General features: G+C 42.0%; 3 protein-coding genes across 3 annotated transcripts; all 3 read left to right on the forward strand.

Annotated features, from left to right (window-relative positions):
* Window positions 1–115: 115 nt before the first annotated feature.
* Window positions 116–951, forward strand: SERLADRAFT_404648 (uncharacterized protein; the record flags this gene model as incomplete). Its single annotated transcript, XM_007312333.1, has 4 exons — window positions 116–129; window positions 225–298; window positions 532–586; window positions 705–951. The coding sequence occupies 4 exons, from the start codon at window positions 116–118 to the stop codon at window positions 949–951; spliced, it is 390 nt and encodes a 129-aa protein (XP_007312395.1).
* Window positions 952–6871: 5920 nt separating this feature from the next.
* On the forward strand, window positions 6872–8626 carry SERLADRAFT_404649 (uncharacterized protein; the record flags this gene model as incomplete). The annotated part of the gene is made up of 7 exons (XM_007312334.1): window positions 6872–7232; window positions 7407–7651; window positions 7760–7858; window positions 7934–7972; window positions 8241–8321; window positions 8467–8531; window positions 8569–8626. 7 exons carry the CDS (start codon window positions 6872–6874, stop codon window positions 8624–8626), a joined length of 948 nt encoding a protein of 315 aa, XP_007312396.1.
* A 3850-nt stretch (window positions 8627–12476) lies between these two features.
* SERLADRAFT_454825 (uncharacterized protein) lies at window positions 12477–15227 on the forward strand (the record flags this gene model as incomplete). The annotated part of the gene is made up of 14 exons (XM_007312335.1): window positions 12477–12721; window positions 12774–12806; window positions 12876–13180; window positions 13229–13304; window positions 13361–13390; window positions 13442–13640; window positions 13696–13714; window positions 13765–13954; window positions 14010–14145; window positions 14195–14413; window positions 14463–14631; window positions 14690–14836; window positions 14891–15076; window positions 15125–15227. The coding sequence occupies 14 exons, from the start codon at window positions 12547–12549 to the stop codon at window positions 15140–15142; spliced, it is 1902 nt and encodes a 633-aa protein (XP_007312397.1).
* Window positions 15228–16061: the final 834 nt, after the last annotated feature.

Below are 16061 nucleotides of genomic sequence, written 5' to 3' on the forward strand. Positions count from 1 at the left end.
AAGCCTTTCAACTTCAGGAATCATATGCCCATAAATGCTGCACATGGAAAGATTTACCGCAAGGCAGTGATGGACAAGTTTTGAGAAGGGGAGGTGAGAGTCCTTGTATGTACAGATGCGGCTGGAATGGTGAGTTAACCAAACCTCTATCATGACCTGTTAGTTGAAGTGAGTGAACCGGTTTACATCACAGGGCTGCAACATACCTGACATAGATGTTGTAGTTTAGTGGAAACTGCCAGCATTATTGTCAACATTTGTCCAGAGGGCCGGGCGGGGAGCTCATGGAAAAGGCCAGGTGGGACTGGCCATATTGCTGGCTGAACGAAGCACATACAAGGAAAACTTAACAGCTAGAGCTAAAAGTGACAAGAGAGAAACAAGAGGCTCAGCAAAATATAAAGAAAAGAGAGAGAGAAGGGGGAAATTACACGCACAGAGCAGAGGCTGCTTGCAAGGTGCATATAGAGGCCTGCATGATGCAATCTTGATTTGAATGCAAAAGATGAAGGCTTGCATGTTTTTTTGCAGACAGGCATGTGCCGTCATCAGATACTGATGAAAGTGTACGGAAACAACATACCTAGTGAGTGAAATAAGTTTAAATTACACAAGCAGTGGCATTGATTTTAGATAACAGTACTGACTGTGCCTTGCTGCAACATCTGTGACCCTTCATTATTGAATTGGACCCAACCTGGTAGCCCACCCATGCAAATACAACAAGCAGCTGGAAAGAAAGGGGTGATTAGCAAGATTGTTCAAAAACACTTACAGGAATGGCAGAAGAAAGTCTACAAGCACAATTTTGCAGATGCCATTTTTGCCTCACCAGCAATTTTCAGGGATAAGACCGTGGATTTGCTGGCATCAGTAGATCCTATCCAATTGATAGAGGAGCAAAAAGTTGGTGGGGATGCAATGGCAGTGGTGGCCCAGATATGGTGGTGATTTGGCTGAGTTGTTGTTGAGTCTTGATATTCCAGCCTTCAAGTCATTGCCGAGAAAACCACAGGGCGAGAAGAAGAAAAAAGCTGTTGAAGGAGACATAGTTATGAATACGAGATGATCAGAATGGGATAAAAGATGTTGAGTACTCACCAAAACCAGCAGTCATCAATCAGACACTCAGGCTAGTATGGCCACTAGGACTCCCACACTGCCCACTTCAGCCGATTCGGATATTTGTGTAACCACCAACAACAAAAGTGAAATGTGCATGGTGGTCAGCTCAATGCAAACCACACATTTTCATTCCCAGAGTTCCCTACACAAAAGATTTGGTGCCATCATTTGCATATCTTGCTGGCTTTTGGTCTCCTTACACTCAAATCATCAATCCTTTCCTCATTCCTCTTACTACTCAAGTGGGAGAAACTAGCTAGAATATTCATATTAATTAGATGCTACAAACTAGTATATTCATATGCATAAATAGGATTTGCTTCCGCTTGATCCTGATGAGTCTGCTGTGCGGTCTCTAAGTCATAGCAAATCACCAAAATTTTGACTAAGTCCCTTGTCTCCTTTGGGGGAATGGCGCCTCCTGCCAAAAAAGAGGTCCAAGTGTCCCAGCCGGTTCGCAGAACCTCTCTCTGCGGAGTGTGAATGTGAAGTGGCTCGAGCCTAGATAAACCCAGGCTCCTCCCCATCCACTGTTTTGAGGTTCAGAATGTATCCTAGGGAATAGAGATAATTGATCATCCTGACATCGCAAGAAAGCATGTGATGAGAAAAAAAGTTGAAATTCAGCTGAACTTTCACTTCAGGCGACCACTTTGGGGGGGCTCTTAGCTTGATCCTCTTCACCAAAAGGATGGGGCTAAAAGCCCTCAATACCTTGGTCCTTAGAGGTGTTTAGGGTATTGGTCCATAGTTTAGGCCTATATAGTGGGGACTAAAACCAATTAAGGATAATACCTTGGTCCTTGAAACTGATGGGGGATTGGTCCATAGTTTATGACCATGTACTAGGGTCTAAAATATATCAGTATAATACCTTGGTCTTTGGAGGTGAATGAGGGATAGGTCCATGGCCTGTAATTGATTATGGGATAATACCCTTATCAGAAAATACTCACAAGTGGTGAAAAAAAATGATGAGGTGACATTATTTATAGAAGTGTAGATGCAGGTCTAGAATTAACATACTTGGGACTCTTGATGAACATATGTATAATACAAGAATTATCATAAATGATAGATGTGTCTTGAGCAAAATATGATTGTAAATTTGGTGAGAAATAGAACTTGGAGATTAGATGTGTTTATATGTTAAAGGACAGTAGGTGAAATATAAAGAAGTATTCATATTTATTTTTCAAAAGGTCTTCACTTGTGTGTTTTTAGAAACAATAAAAAAAGTTGAACCTTGATGTGAATAAAATTGGATGGCTGGTGGCCCTAGTAGAATGCAAGATTATATTATATATGATGTATTTTCTATGTGCTTTGTGTGTCAAACTGACATATTGCAGAATGCAAGATAAACCTATACTATTTTTGGCTGTTGACACTATCCTAAATATGGCTGATGTTATATCCCTGCCTGACTGTGGGTCTTATCACTTCATATGGCCAGGAGTTTTTATCCCATGATATTCTATAGGCCATGATCCAGATTGTGATTAAAACCCATTCAAGTGATTTGAGTAAGCTTTTTTCTAAAGTTAGAGCAAGGCATTTATTACAGTCCTAATGTACAACATTAGATATGCTGTGTTCATACTATATTTCAAGGGCCTGTCCTATTGACCTATATAATCATTGTTTTAAACCTGTATCAAAGTCAATGAACAACATTATTGCATCATATAATTCATGAGCCACATTAATAACCTCCTGCCTCAGGTAGGCCTTGTCACACAAGGTATTAACTCAAAGATCTGGCTGATGGACATGTTGCAAAGTATATTATTCTGATAAACATAATGGAGCCTATCCTGGACTTTTGTTAAAGCCTTACTGCCAAGGGTGATCCCATTAAACATAATAAACCTTGCTCCCTGGGGTATGTATCATCCCATCATACTTGATGGGCCCTATTCCACATTTTAGCTAAAGGCCTCATCCCATACACTAGTTGTGGGTCTATCCTACATATTATCTGAGCTTTGGCCTTGTCCTCTGGGGCACAATCCCAGAGTATGTTGTGGGATAAGGCCTATAAAGGATGGTGAGATGGTACCCTGGGGGACAAGACCTGTTTGAAACTGGCTTTTAATATGAGAATTTATTTCTATATTGTTGGGATGTAATGTGTAACAACCTAGAGTTTGTATACTCTGGCGCACAACTAGAACTAACTATAAAGGTAGTGAGGGGAGTGGTTACCCTTAGGATAGGACCAAGTTAGTTGTGGGTAAACAATAGGAGGACTCGCTGAGGAGTCTCCTGTATCTATTGCGGTATATATACTACTACAGGTTGTTTATACATGCTGTACTATACAGTTGATAAGGCAGTGGCTGATAATGTCAGAGAGCATAGCCCGTGTGACCAGCTCCACTGTGTGAGAGACTTGTAGCTAAACTAAGAATAAAGGCAGCACCGCGCGAGAAAGAGGAGTTTGAACAAAAGGGAAAGTGCTGCATGGCATAAAGTGTGAAAACTACAGTAAAGGTTAAAGCGGAGAATGAAAAATAAAAGGAAAGGTCCAAAAATGCGTTATCGTAACATAATGTATTATTACAGCACCATACAGTAGGAGTGCAATTGATCAAAACTAATGAGGTATAATATGAGGTTATCATAGGAACACATACCTTTACACATTGTCATAAGTGGTTGAGGTTTTAATTAGTATTAGCAAGGCAATTTGCTTAGACTAGCTGCCCTGATACCATGTAACATATGTTACATCAGTGGGATTATTCTATGTCTGGGACAATCCCATTATAGAAATAGTTTCCTCATGGGATTGGACCATGTTTGGGACAATCCCAGACTCACTGGAGCACTTGGGACAATCCCCAGAAAAACTAGGCTCTTAGCCTCATAGGTTTACACAGATAGTTAAGGCTAATACCCTATGTTTGGAGGGTGACTGAAGTGCAGTGCCATGTCTGCAATAAGCCTCAAATCATTCTGTGTTGAATACTCCACATAATATTAACAGAAACCTACAAAATAACAGGGGTTATGTTAAATAAATTTTTGGGTCATGACTTGATAGAAATGATTCCCTGAACAGTTAAATTATAATATCAACCCCCAGATTCATAGTGTAACCATAGCCTAACTTCAACTTACATATAGATTAAGAAGAATATTATACTATATGAGCCAGCTATTATCTTGGTGAATCAAGCTTTAAACCATGGGAAATTTTATTATTCTAGTTCAACAAGTTTGGTTCTGCTTCATACCTTATGATGAAGTTGACTTTTTCAGAAGGCTATTTATTGAAAGACATATTTAGTATGATAGACTAACCCACTACTGTAGTCTAAAAGCTTTTTTATGTATAGAAATCCTCTCCCTTATTAGTAAACCACTTTTATAAGCATTTTCAAGGATAAAAATAAAACCATTCTATTTCAGCTTTAGCCACTTATATTGGAATTGATTTATGGCCAAATCCCAAGTTTCAAGAGATTTTTCCATCACAGCTATAGTTGCTTGTATTTTTATTTGATCCAAGGACCAATGCTATGGCTGTTTCCTCTTCATTTTCCAATAAATGGGGGGTATTATCTCATAATTACATATGGTTGAGGATCAATCCCTTATTTACCTTTAAGTACCAAGATACTAAACTTATCTAATTTCAGACCTACATTATGAACCTGAACCATGGGTCAATCCACCAATTAGTTTTAAGGACCAAGGTATTATCCCAAATTAGCTTTAGTCCCCGCTATATGGACATAGACAATGGACCAATACCCTAAACACCTCTAAGGACCAAGGTATTGAGGGCTCTTAGCCCCATCTTTTTGGTGAAGATAATCAAGCTAGGAGCCCCCCCAAAGTGGTCGCCTGAAGTGGAACTTTGATTCTGAAACTCTCCGCAGCGGCTGGACTTTAACATTTGAGTCAGCCACAGTGACTAGTGACCGTCAAGTGATGGCTGACTTTGAAAAAGTAATAAAAAATAAAAAAGATTTAAATTGGAAATTTGATTCAAGTTGCCCAATCCAACAGTATCTGCCCACATGTTGTCCACTGGGGCTTCTCCATCAAGACATTGCATCATTTCAACACTGCCAGAAATTTGTAATCTAACAAAGGAGTGTATAGGCCTTTATTCATGTCTATTTCAAGCCAAAGTTGGGCAGGCAATAGCAAAAGGAGACCAGGATATTGTTTGTATAGCAGATACAGGTCAAAGTAAAATATTGGGTTTTCTGATACCCCTACTGCTTCGGCCAAGAGATATACAAATTATTGTTACACCACTAAATCTACTAGGTAAACAGAATGCTACAACACTGGCTAAAGCAGGCATCCGAGCCATTGCTATTAATGCCGAAACAGCGACAATAAATAATTTCAAGGTAAAACAGGATATTATGATAAACCAGGTATTTTGGCTTCTAAAATCTTCAACAGGCCATAGAAAATATCACCTACCGAGCAATCATAATCAGTCCAGAGCTCATTATGAAGCCAGGAGGACTTTTTGAGACAATATTCAAGAATCCAGTATTTGTTGACTGAATAATTTCTGTGGTACTAGACAAAGCCCACAGTATTACAGAATGGTGTGACTTTTGTCCAGAATACAGAGAGCTTGGCCAGTTGCGGCACATTATCCCCAATGTACCCATTGTTGTCACTTCTACTACATTACCACAAGAAACTCTTACATCTGTCAAGAAACTACTACATATACACTCAGACCGGCTGTTCACTACCTATTGTTCTACGGACCGTCCCAACATCAGCATAGGAGTTTGAAAAATAAAATATCCACTGAACATGTATGCAGACTTGGCTTTTATAGTGTTATGATACACAATTTTTGGACCTTTAAATTTCATTCTCCTCTTTAACTTTGTTCTGTAGTTTTCACACACTATGCCATGAGGCACTTTTTTTTTTGTTCAAACTCCACCTTCTCGTGCTGCACTGCCCTTTTTCTTATTTTAGCTACAAGTCTCTCACGCAGTGGAGCTGGTCACACGGGCTGTGCCCTCTGACAGCATCAGCCACTGCTTTTATCAACTGTACAGTACATAAGTACAAACACGCTGTAGTAGTCTATAAACCTCAATAGATCCAGGAGACTCCTCAGCGAGTCCTCCTGTTGTTTACCCCCAACTAACTCGGTCCTATCTTAAGGGGTACCCACTCCCTCTTTTGCTTGTCTGAGTTGTGCGCCAGAGTAACTAACTTTTGGTTGTTACACATAGTGCCGGATGGCTGGAAGGTTGGGGACTCTCCCCCACTGATGTTTTTGGTATTTTTTGATGACATCCAAGAGGCCATTGGGGCTGCCAAGTTTCTTTGAAGTTGTTTACCAGTAGGCCTGCGTGACAAAATGAAGTGGTTCAATTCAGACATGTCAGCAACCTTCCAAAAAAAAGAATATGAACATATGTGTAGCAGGGGCACTTGGGAGCTCTGCATAACAGACTCTTTTGGAATAGTCTGCTTGTTAACTCAGTCATAATAAACCAGACTAAAATATTTATATATTAGGAAATGGACGTACCAGACATAATGTTGGTGGTTCAGTGGCGGGTCCAAGGCAATGGGGAAAAAAAGCTTACGGTACATACTGCTTGGCAGCGTTTTGGCCAGTCAGCACGAGATAAAAGTCTATATTTTATTTGCTGAAAAGGAGTTGTTTGATGATGAGCATCTGAAAAAAAAAGAGCAGAAAGAAGCCAGAGAAAAAAAGAGATAGCAGAAAAAATTACCACAGATGCCAGCAAAGCAAATGGCATTTTCAGGACTTGGCCCAAATTCTGAACCTGTTTCTATTCCCACAAGGCCACAAGGCGAGTCTTCTGAAACAGACGGGGCAGAACTATTTGATGACCATTTGGAGAATGAAAGTGACAATGAAATAATGTTGGGAAAAGAGGTAGAGGATGAGAGTGGGCTGCAGCTAAAGGACACCATTTTGGAAGCACCCATAAATGCACAAAAACAAACCAAAAAGAAAAATAATCACCGAAGCAAAATCAATCCATGCCTTGACTTTTTGATTAACGCTGATACACAGCCTGGAAAGCATTGTCAAAGGCAGGTTTTTAACTTCTACTTTGACAACATGGTAGCAGGTGAGAACTTACTGCTTCCTATTATGGCTGTTTGAACATTCTCACCATTCCTTCTCAAAAACCAATTGTCACCTGAAGGTTGTAAATGTTGCTGTGTCTGATGCCCCATAGTTTGCTGTGATATTCATGCACCTGCTTATTTCTCAACACTTACTGACACAACTGTTGCTAAAGCTACTAAACAGCTCCACCGCTCTTGCCTCCCTAAGTATACAATGAACGACCAAGACTTTGCTCTTATTGATGCCCTCAAGATATGGAGAATAGCAAAAACAACAGAAACTTATGGACACGCTCACCTGGTCAACATTGGTCCCTCTATTATCATGACAGATAGTATTACAGACCGAGTTATCCATAGTGTGTCACAAAATCTGGAGCATGAAGGAGCTAGATTGAGACAAAGTGGGCTGGAGCAAGTCAGTTTGGTGAGGAGGTAGTTCTAATAGTGCAGAATCACGTACCTTGGCCAACTCAAAGCCAAGCTGTCACTCAAGTTCCCGTAAAAGCATCACCTTTTGTTACAGCACCAATGCGGCCTCTCACAGCTGCTCTATCAATGCCTCTATCTACTTTGGCAACCAGGAAAATTTGGTGCGGCACATATGGCCTCGAAGGCCACAACTGTAAGTGTCCCATTGTTTTTACTGTACTTTGACATCTCGCTGACTCAGACTGTAGCTTGAAACTTAGTATGCAAGGCAAAAAAGGCACGTTCTTTGCACAATAATAAGAAGAATGTGAGTCAAACTGTACATATTTCTATCCTGATAATTCATATTTTTACAGCGGCCTCCATGATAGGATCAATGCTAGAGGTCCTCTAACAAGAGGTCCTCATATTCTGGTTCCTCTATTCCATCTCCTGCCTCTTCGCTATCTGCTATAGTCTGTCCCACTTTACTAGTATATGCTGCTATGCCTTTGTCTAGTAGGTTAAATAACATGTTGTATTTTGCGTCCAAGCTTTATATCATGTGCCGAGTTGATTTCCATATCCTTCAACAGGATTACAAATATTTTCCTCATATCTGCGTCTGCATGTTTACTGGTAAGATGACTCTGAAGCAAATTCTTTTCTACAGTAAGGTGAGTGGTGCGATAGACTTGAACCAGTGGTGACTCTAAAATTATTCGCTCAACTGTTCTGTTAGATCCCACACCACCATTTTCAAACTAGATAGAATTATTTCAAGTCTACAGCTAGCAAGACAACACTCATCTTGATGAATAGATTATACAATTCAACGCACCAGTCAACCCCACAAAAGTTCCCCGGTTTGCCTGTTGGATTGACTAGTATGTGGTATTGAATGGCTTTTCTACAAAATGTCAGCAAGGGAACCAACTTAGTGTCAGAGAAAAGACACACCGAAGACCAACTGGGTATTTAAAATGAACATTGACTAAGCAGTTCAACATGTGAGTGGCATACTTGTGTTTCCCAGTAGCCTTGAAAATAAATATCCAAGGCACAATGCATGCTTCTACACCAGCAATATCACCTGCATTTATAGTGTAGGAGAGCTCCTCCTATAATAATGCATATTTGTTAAACAACAAAGCATTTTTGTGTTGTTCATCTCGAGCATCCTGCCTTTTCCTTCGCTTCTAAGAGATAGTATGATCTGCAACATAATCCAGAGCTAACCGGTCAGCAATCAATTTCAAGTCTTCAAATGTTGGTTTTAATGCTGCAAAGTGCTCCAGTCCATGATGTGAAGAGTTTCTATTTTTAGCCTCAATTCTCCAGCAGTCCAGTCTATGACAAGCCCCCGCATGGCCAATAAGCTGGTGCATCTGTCGGAAACTAGGCTTTGAGCCAAAAATGCCCATTTCCCTTGGACAAAGTTTAGCTATATCTCACATGATGCTGGTCTCATCTTCTCTAGCAGCTGTCAGATTGATAAACACACGCCAAAGTGCTTTGGCAGAAGCTATCTTGAGATGGAATAGCCCAGGGACAAACACTACATGCTGGAATTGATCCCATGGTGTTGCTTCAATAGCCCAACATTGCTGTACTGTCTGTAGATGTTCCCCGGTGCCTAAATCTCCATGAAATAGTACAACATGTTGAGATATGTCAGGTCCTTCATTATTATCCCAGGCTGATGTGTTGTCCGACTGACTACCCCCATCTGCAGATGGCTCTGTTATTCCACCCTGTGCCAGCAACTCTACAACAACTTGTATGCTTCCTGACACTGTCAAATTATTAATGTCCATGGCCCTGGTAGCTATAATAGATGTTTTGATGACAGGAATTGGCTCAATTGGTGTAACAACCAAGATTTTGTATACTCTGGCGTACAGCTCAGACAAAGCTATAAAGAGGTGATGTAATGACCAAGATATACTCTGGCGCACACAGGAACACACTATAGAGAAAGATGATGAGGGAGTGGTTACCCCTTAATATGCAGTGAGTTAGTTGGTATACAACAGGAGGACTCGCTAAGGAGTCTCCTGGATCTATTGGGGTTTATATACTACTACAGGGTTGTTTGTACATGTGTACTATACAGTTGATAGATATAGTGGCTGATGATGTCATCGGGCCTAGCCCATATGACCAGCTCCACTGTGTGAGAGAGTTATGTCCAAAATAAGAAGAAAGGCAACGCGGCGCGGGAAGGGGAAGTGCCGCGCGGCACCCTGTGTGAAAGCTATAGTACAAGGTTAAAGCGGAGAATAAAAGTAAAGGGAAAGTCCAAAAATTGTGTTATCGTAACAGGTGAGGGGAGTGGTTACCCTTTAGATAGGACTGAGTTAGTTGTGGGTAAACAACAGGAGGACTTGCTGAGGAGTCTCCTTGATCTATTGGGGTATATATACTACTACAGTTTGTTTGTATATGTGTACTGTACAGTTGATGGAGGCGGTGGCTGATGATGTTATGGGGCACAGCCCGTGTGACCAGCTCCACTGTGTGAGAAACTTGTATCTAAAAATAGAAAAGGCAGTGCAGCACAAGAAGTGGAGTTTGAATAATAATGGAAAGTGCTGCATGGCACAGGGTGTGAAAACTACAAAAGAAAGTTGAAGAGGAGAATGTGAGTTAAAGGTCCAAAAATTGTGTTATTGTAACAATTGGTACTGGAGGTTCAATCTGAGACTTGAAGCTCGCAAAGTAAGCAAGTCCTTGATGACAGAGATCATGCATGAACTTCCACAAATTGAATTGCTGTTGATGGCTAAGTCCTGAGGCGTTGGGAATATCAGGATGTATGCTGAGTAGCTGTTCTAATGTTTCCCTAGTGAGACCATCAGACAGAATGATATTTCGATTGAATGTGGATTTTTCCCAGAGTTCCTGAGAGCACTTGAGGTCTCTGAGAGTAACACCATGCTGCAAGGGAAATAGCAGACCCGAAGTGAGATGCTTCAACGTATCTGATGATTTTTTGGCCACAGGTTGGTGGGACTTCAAGTCCACATCAAAATTATCATACACATATGAGGCTAGCATTGTTTGCCCTAGCGCACGGATGTTACGGTGAGACTCAGCTGATAACAGCCGAATGGCACTGTGGATTGCACTCTGTGAGATTGAGACGCCCATGCGGGCCATTGCATCGATAACCTTCTCGGGGGAATATGATGATTGCAAGAAAATACCTATCACGCTCTGCAGTGCATTGGACTTTAAGTTTGTACTCTGCATCATGACACTCAAAATGACAATTTTTTTCTATATTATTACAAGCCCATAATTAGCAGTACAAAGTTCAAATTTGTAGCGAGGAGACATACAACTGCAATCACAGCTTTCCGATTGTGTTCACGCTCATTGGTGCTACTTGTTAGTTTTGGTGATTCTGCACCTTTGTGCTAACTATATATTTTCATTCCTTTCTCTATCTATTCTTCTATCATTCACTATTGATTGTGTTCTCTATTATTTCGCCTTTGTGGCTGCTTTGTTTACCTTTGTTTACAAAACTTCGGACAGTACTGCAGAGTCCAATGCTTCCTATTCTCTAGTTACTCACATTGGACTCTAGGTACTGTATACCTGTCATACTCTCTAATAATAAAGTTACTCACATTGGACTCTAGTTTCAGTCCCTGATTGCTCTCAGCAAGTGGCTAGACACTTCCTTCAAGCTTTGTTCTTAATACTACTTGCCAGGTCCTCGATGATTCCCTCCAAGTCTAACTTGTCAATGTGATCCCAATATGTGTCTTCAGCTCCACATCACTCATCCTATAATCACTATCCCTGTCCCTGTCTACCTTTGAGATCTTTGTAGTGGTGTTTAGAAGGTACCTTAGAAGTTCCCATAGATACAGTGCAAGGGCCTGGTACTGCATAGCCATCTCTGCAATACAGAACATCTCGATTTGTTCAGCAGTCGCTTTTATGGCGTTGAAGTGTCGGCCACTGCTTTCACTTGTCAATTTGTATCTCGGATGCATACTGTTCTTGCATTATTTTGCTGGCCCACACCAAGGAGCCGTTTGGAACTGGGTCGGTATCCATTGTTTGAGAAATGATAGTCTTGCAGAGTTCACAGTGATTGCCTGTGGGTGACAAAACCGGATAAACCCGGTCTCTGCTAAAGTAGCCATTGTTCTCCATGGAGCATAGCCACCACTCCATAGAGTCACCATTGTTCTCCTAGGAGTCATTATACTGTAGTGAGTAGCACCTCCAACTATAAGTAGTAGGGGGTTTAGTATAGGAATACCTCAGTCGTTTCTATAGCTTCTTGGGCAGTGGCTGAGGTATGTTATATTACATTTATTAGAGATCACCTTAAACTAACATCTGTTTCACTTAGGTAAATAATAAGTCGTTTCTATAGCCTCTCGGGCAGCGGCTGAGTTTCACTTAGATTTATTAGTGTGATCAATTGATGAGTGATTGACTCGGACATGAATTAATACCAATCTTGAAGTTACCTTATTGCCTAAAACGGATAATTCGAGACAGTCGACAGGATTTATTTTGGAGTGGGTTATTCCCGAAGTCAGCCGTCACTTGACGGTCACCAGTCACTGTGGCTGACTCGCTTTACAAATGTTCAAGTCCAGCCGCTGTGGAGAGGTTTAGAATCAAAGTTCAGCTGACTTTCAAAAAATTATCTTATCATTTATCTAATCTACATGTCCCTAGGATAAATTCTGAACCTCAAAACAGTGGCCTGAGGTAAACCCCTCACCAAGCGCTAATTGGGGCTTATTACTAATATATATACAAGGTATTTCAATCGTGACTGAAGCGTGAGTCAAATTTAGCGGTGTAATTTCGCAAAGATATCGGTTCTCACCAGACGACACTCTTCCCTGTTTCTAATATCCAAGTATCATGCAAAACGATTTCGACGCTAATATGGCCGGTGACGAAAACGCTTATGGTGCCCCGGACGTTGACATCGATGATACTGGCGACGATGGCAGAAATGTAGTCGATGAGCTCGAAGAACGACTGGAATCACAGAGCCCCGACGAAGGGGGGTCGTCGATAGCACATATTTTACGTTGTAAGTATTGATGCTCCATAGTAAACATCCCGTCTGTTGATATCCTATTCAGCTCTGTTTGACGTTCAAGACAATGCTGATAACGGTGAGCGGAATCTCACTCCAGCCTCTCCCAGCAGCCAGCGGACAGTCCACCTAAGCGGACTCACTTTAGAAGACTTAGTTCGTCTTCTCGGTGGTCCATCGTCCAATTACGGGCGCTCCTCCGTGATGCAGGAGGAAGACGAAGGAGACGGAGACGGAGAAGAGTACTATGGACGTGGTGCTAGCTGGAATACTCAATGGTTTCCGAAAGTAACAAAACCTCAAAAACCGGGAGTTGAGCTACTACTGAGCGGAGAGTTTGGCCGCATTAGTGCAAAGACAAGTAACGTTAAATCCGAAAGAAATCTGACTAGGCTATTACTGAATCGTGTGGTACAACCTCGGAAGACCACACTTAGAGAAGAGTTCACCAGTGTTAGTTTCTTTGTCCTTCTATGTACTTCATTATTTACACTCATTCAGGATCTTATCCCCAATTCTAACGGAACTGCCGTGGCCTCATACGGGGCTAACATCTATTGTGGGCAGTTTTCGAAAGGTAGTGGAGTTATCTCATCGTTTTATCAGAGATGAGTTAACTCGAATATGATGTAGACTCTACTTTCTATTACACCTGCTGTCAAGGTAGGTAGCGCGTCACGCTTGGCAGCTCGTGCGCCTTATCCATTTTAAAAGATTTCCGTCTTCATATCTACGATATGACTGGACCTCCGACTTCTTATGTCAGGCCTATCTATGCTCCCTCTCGCCGAGGGGGCTATATGGATCATATTGCTTACGACCATGAGACGACTTTAAAGGTATTAAAAACTATACAAGGCGGCTCTGGTCGCTGGACGATAACGGACTCTCATTTAAGTCCCGATAATGAAAGGTAAAGTGGCGCTCATGCTAGTCAATCGTACGGTGTTTATCAGGGACCATTTCAGGATTATTTACTCGTCAATCGTAGGAGGATTTGATTTTTTTCGTTATACTAGTTATCTCACAGTAAGCAGTCGCCAACGGTTTATATGACCAGCACTCTTGACACTTCGCCTGAACAAATACCGATTCGTTTTTCCGACCCACCTCGACGTTCGGCTCGACTCGCTTGGGGTTTTGATGATGATTCATTTGGGATATGGAGCTGCAGATTTTCTGCGGATGGAAGGGAAGTGGTAGCTGGAGGCAGTGGTCAAATCTTCGGTACGTCATACTACTCGTACTTGCTCTTTTTTTACTGATGGTGTGCTTGCCTCAGTTTATGATCTTTTGGCTGACCGAAGGACCGTCAGAATTAGGGCACATGATGATGATGTGAACAGCTGCTGCTGGGCTGATGCAACTTCCGGAAATGTACTTATCAGTGCCTCTGATGATGCTCTCCTTAAAGTTTGGTGAGTTAAGTATATTTATCTTTATGCTAGTCAATTCACGTGTTTCAAGGGACCGGCGTTCTCTGGGTGCATCGCGAAAACCTTCAGGTGTACTAGTTGGTCATACAGAGGGTATTACCAATGTCTCAGCTAAAGGTGATGGGCGGTATGTTATCTCGAACGGCAAAGACCAAGCACTTCGCCTTTGGGATCTACGGAAAATGTGTACTAGCGAGGACCTTGACAATGGTGCTAATAAAGTCTACAGAGCACGAGGATATGATTATAGGCATGTTACGCAGGCTTCGCAAAATGTCTGTGACTTACTTCTGTTTTAGATACGGGCATTATCCAAAACCTAAAGTATCTGCTCACCCCAAGGATTGCAGTGTCATGACATATAGAGGTCACGCTGTTCTTCGAACACTCATACGTTGTCACTTCAGTCCAGCTGAGACAACAGGGAGCCAATACCTGTATTCTGGGTCCGCTGATGGAAAAATACACGTGTGTTCTTCTCCTCCATTACCCAAACTTGGTCGCGTTGAACCAAGGTCTCGTTTAGATATGGTCTCTTGACGGCCGTGTTGTCCAAGTTCTGGACAGATCACAGACGCTACCGATGACGTATGATCCTTCTGCACCTGAGATGGAACCATTAAAGGGATCACGGAGCACGGTCTGCGTCCGTGATGTTAGCTGGCACTCACAGGTTAGTTTTACCATGCTGACGCTCCTTTGAACGCGCAATGATGTTTCCTGACAGGAACCCGTTATGATGAGTGCTGGATGGGAAGGTGATCGTGTAGGGGGGAGTATTGTTGCTAGACACGAATGGAAAGGGTTGTTGAAAACGTCACTGGAGGATTGGGTAGAGAAGGACCATCAAGAGAGAAGGGATTCGGTAACTAGGCGGCGAGGCGATCGAATTCCTGGAGCCTTTGAAAGCGATGTAAGTCTACTATTAATTCTGGGAACATTACCATCTAACTATGAACAGGAAAGCTTTATATACTGATTTGGAGCTAAGCTGGTAGAGTAAGAGTCAAGTCCGATACGAGCTAAGGAGTGTACAAACTGGTGACAATGAAGTGAGATATAAACGAGAGTATGCCTAGTTTGCGAATAGCTGAGTGGCTGAGTCCTTGGTGTGACGAGTCACGTCCATTACATTCCCCCTTCCAGACATTGCCAGGTTAACTCAGTCCCTGCTGCTTTCATTGTGGCTTCCTTCTCCTCGTTCTTGTGCATGTGCATCATTCACCACAGGCAGGACTGCACAAGAGACTGTCTGACTCAAGCCTGATCCACCCTTGAACATGAAAATTTCAGCCGCAGCGCCGCCCAAGTACAACACACTCAACTGCAAGTTGCTTGGTTGGTATCATCGTGAATTGGTAAATGACGAATCATCTGGACCCCTACCAATGTTATAAGACGCGTGTATGTTACAATGTAGTTTCTCTGATAGCAAATTTCTTGAGAAGTTTAGCTGATCCTGGAACATTCAGTATTAGCCACAGCTCCTAGCGAGCAGCTTAGAAGCTCCAGTCAGATTCAGCTTATGTAACTTACAGGATTACACTGCAGAGTATCTACCTACCATGAAAAAATGTACAAAGAAACCAGCTTTGGGTCAAGGCAAGTACTTAAGCACTGGCTACTGCTCTTCTCTTTTCCCTGCACCCCCATCTCAAACAACTGCTAAATCAGACCCGCACTACAACTTCAAGTTGAAATTGAATATGCATTGCTCGTTTCCTTATCCAACTGCCAAAGTGTAAGTGAGGTGTTCATTATTATTACCAGCCTTGTTTCTAACCACCCTTTGCCGATCATAGCGCAGCTTGCTCTTCCTCAAGTCCCTTTATTTTGGGGTGAATGCGAGGAAGCCAGCAGTTGCTTCTGTTTGCACCATCCTCCCTCATGGTCTGGAA

This window comes from Serpula lacrymans, assembly GCF_000218685.1.
Source record: "Serpula lacrymans var. lacrymans S7.9 unplaced genomic scaffold SERLAscaffold_1, whole genome shotgun sequence".
Lineage (NCBI taxonomy): Eukaryota > Fungi > Basidiomycota > Agaricomycetes > Boletales > Serpulaceae > Serpula > Serpula lacrymans.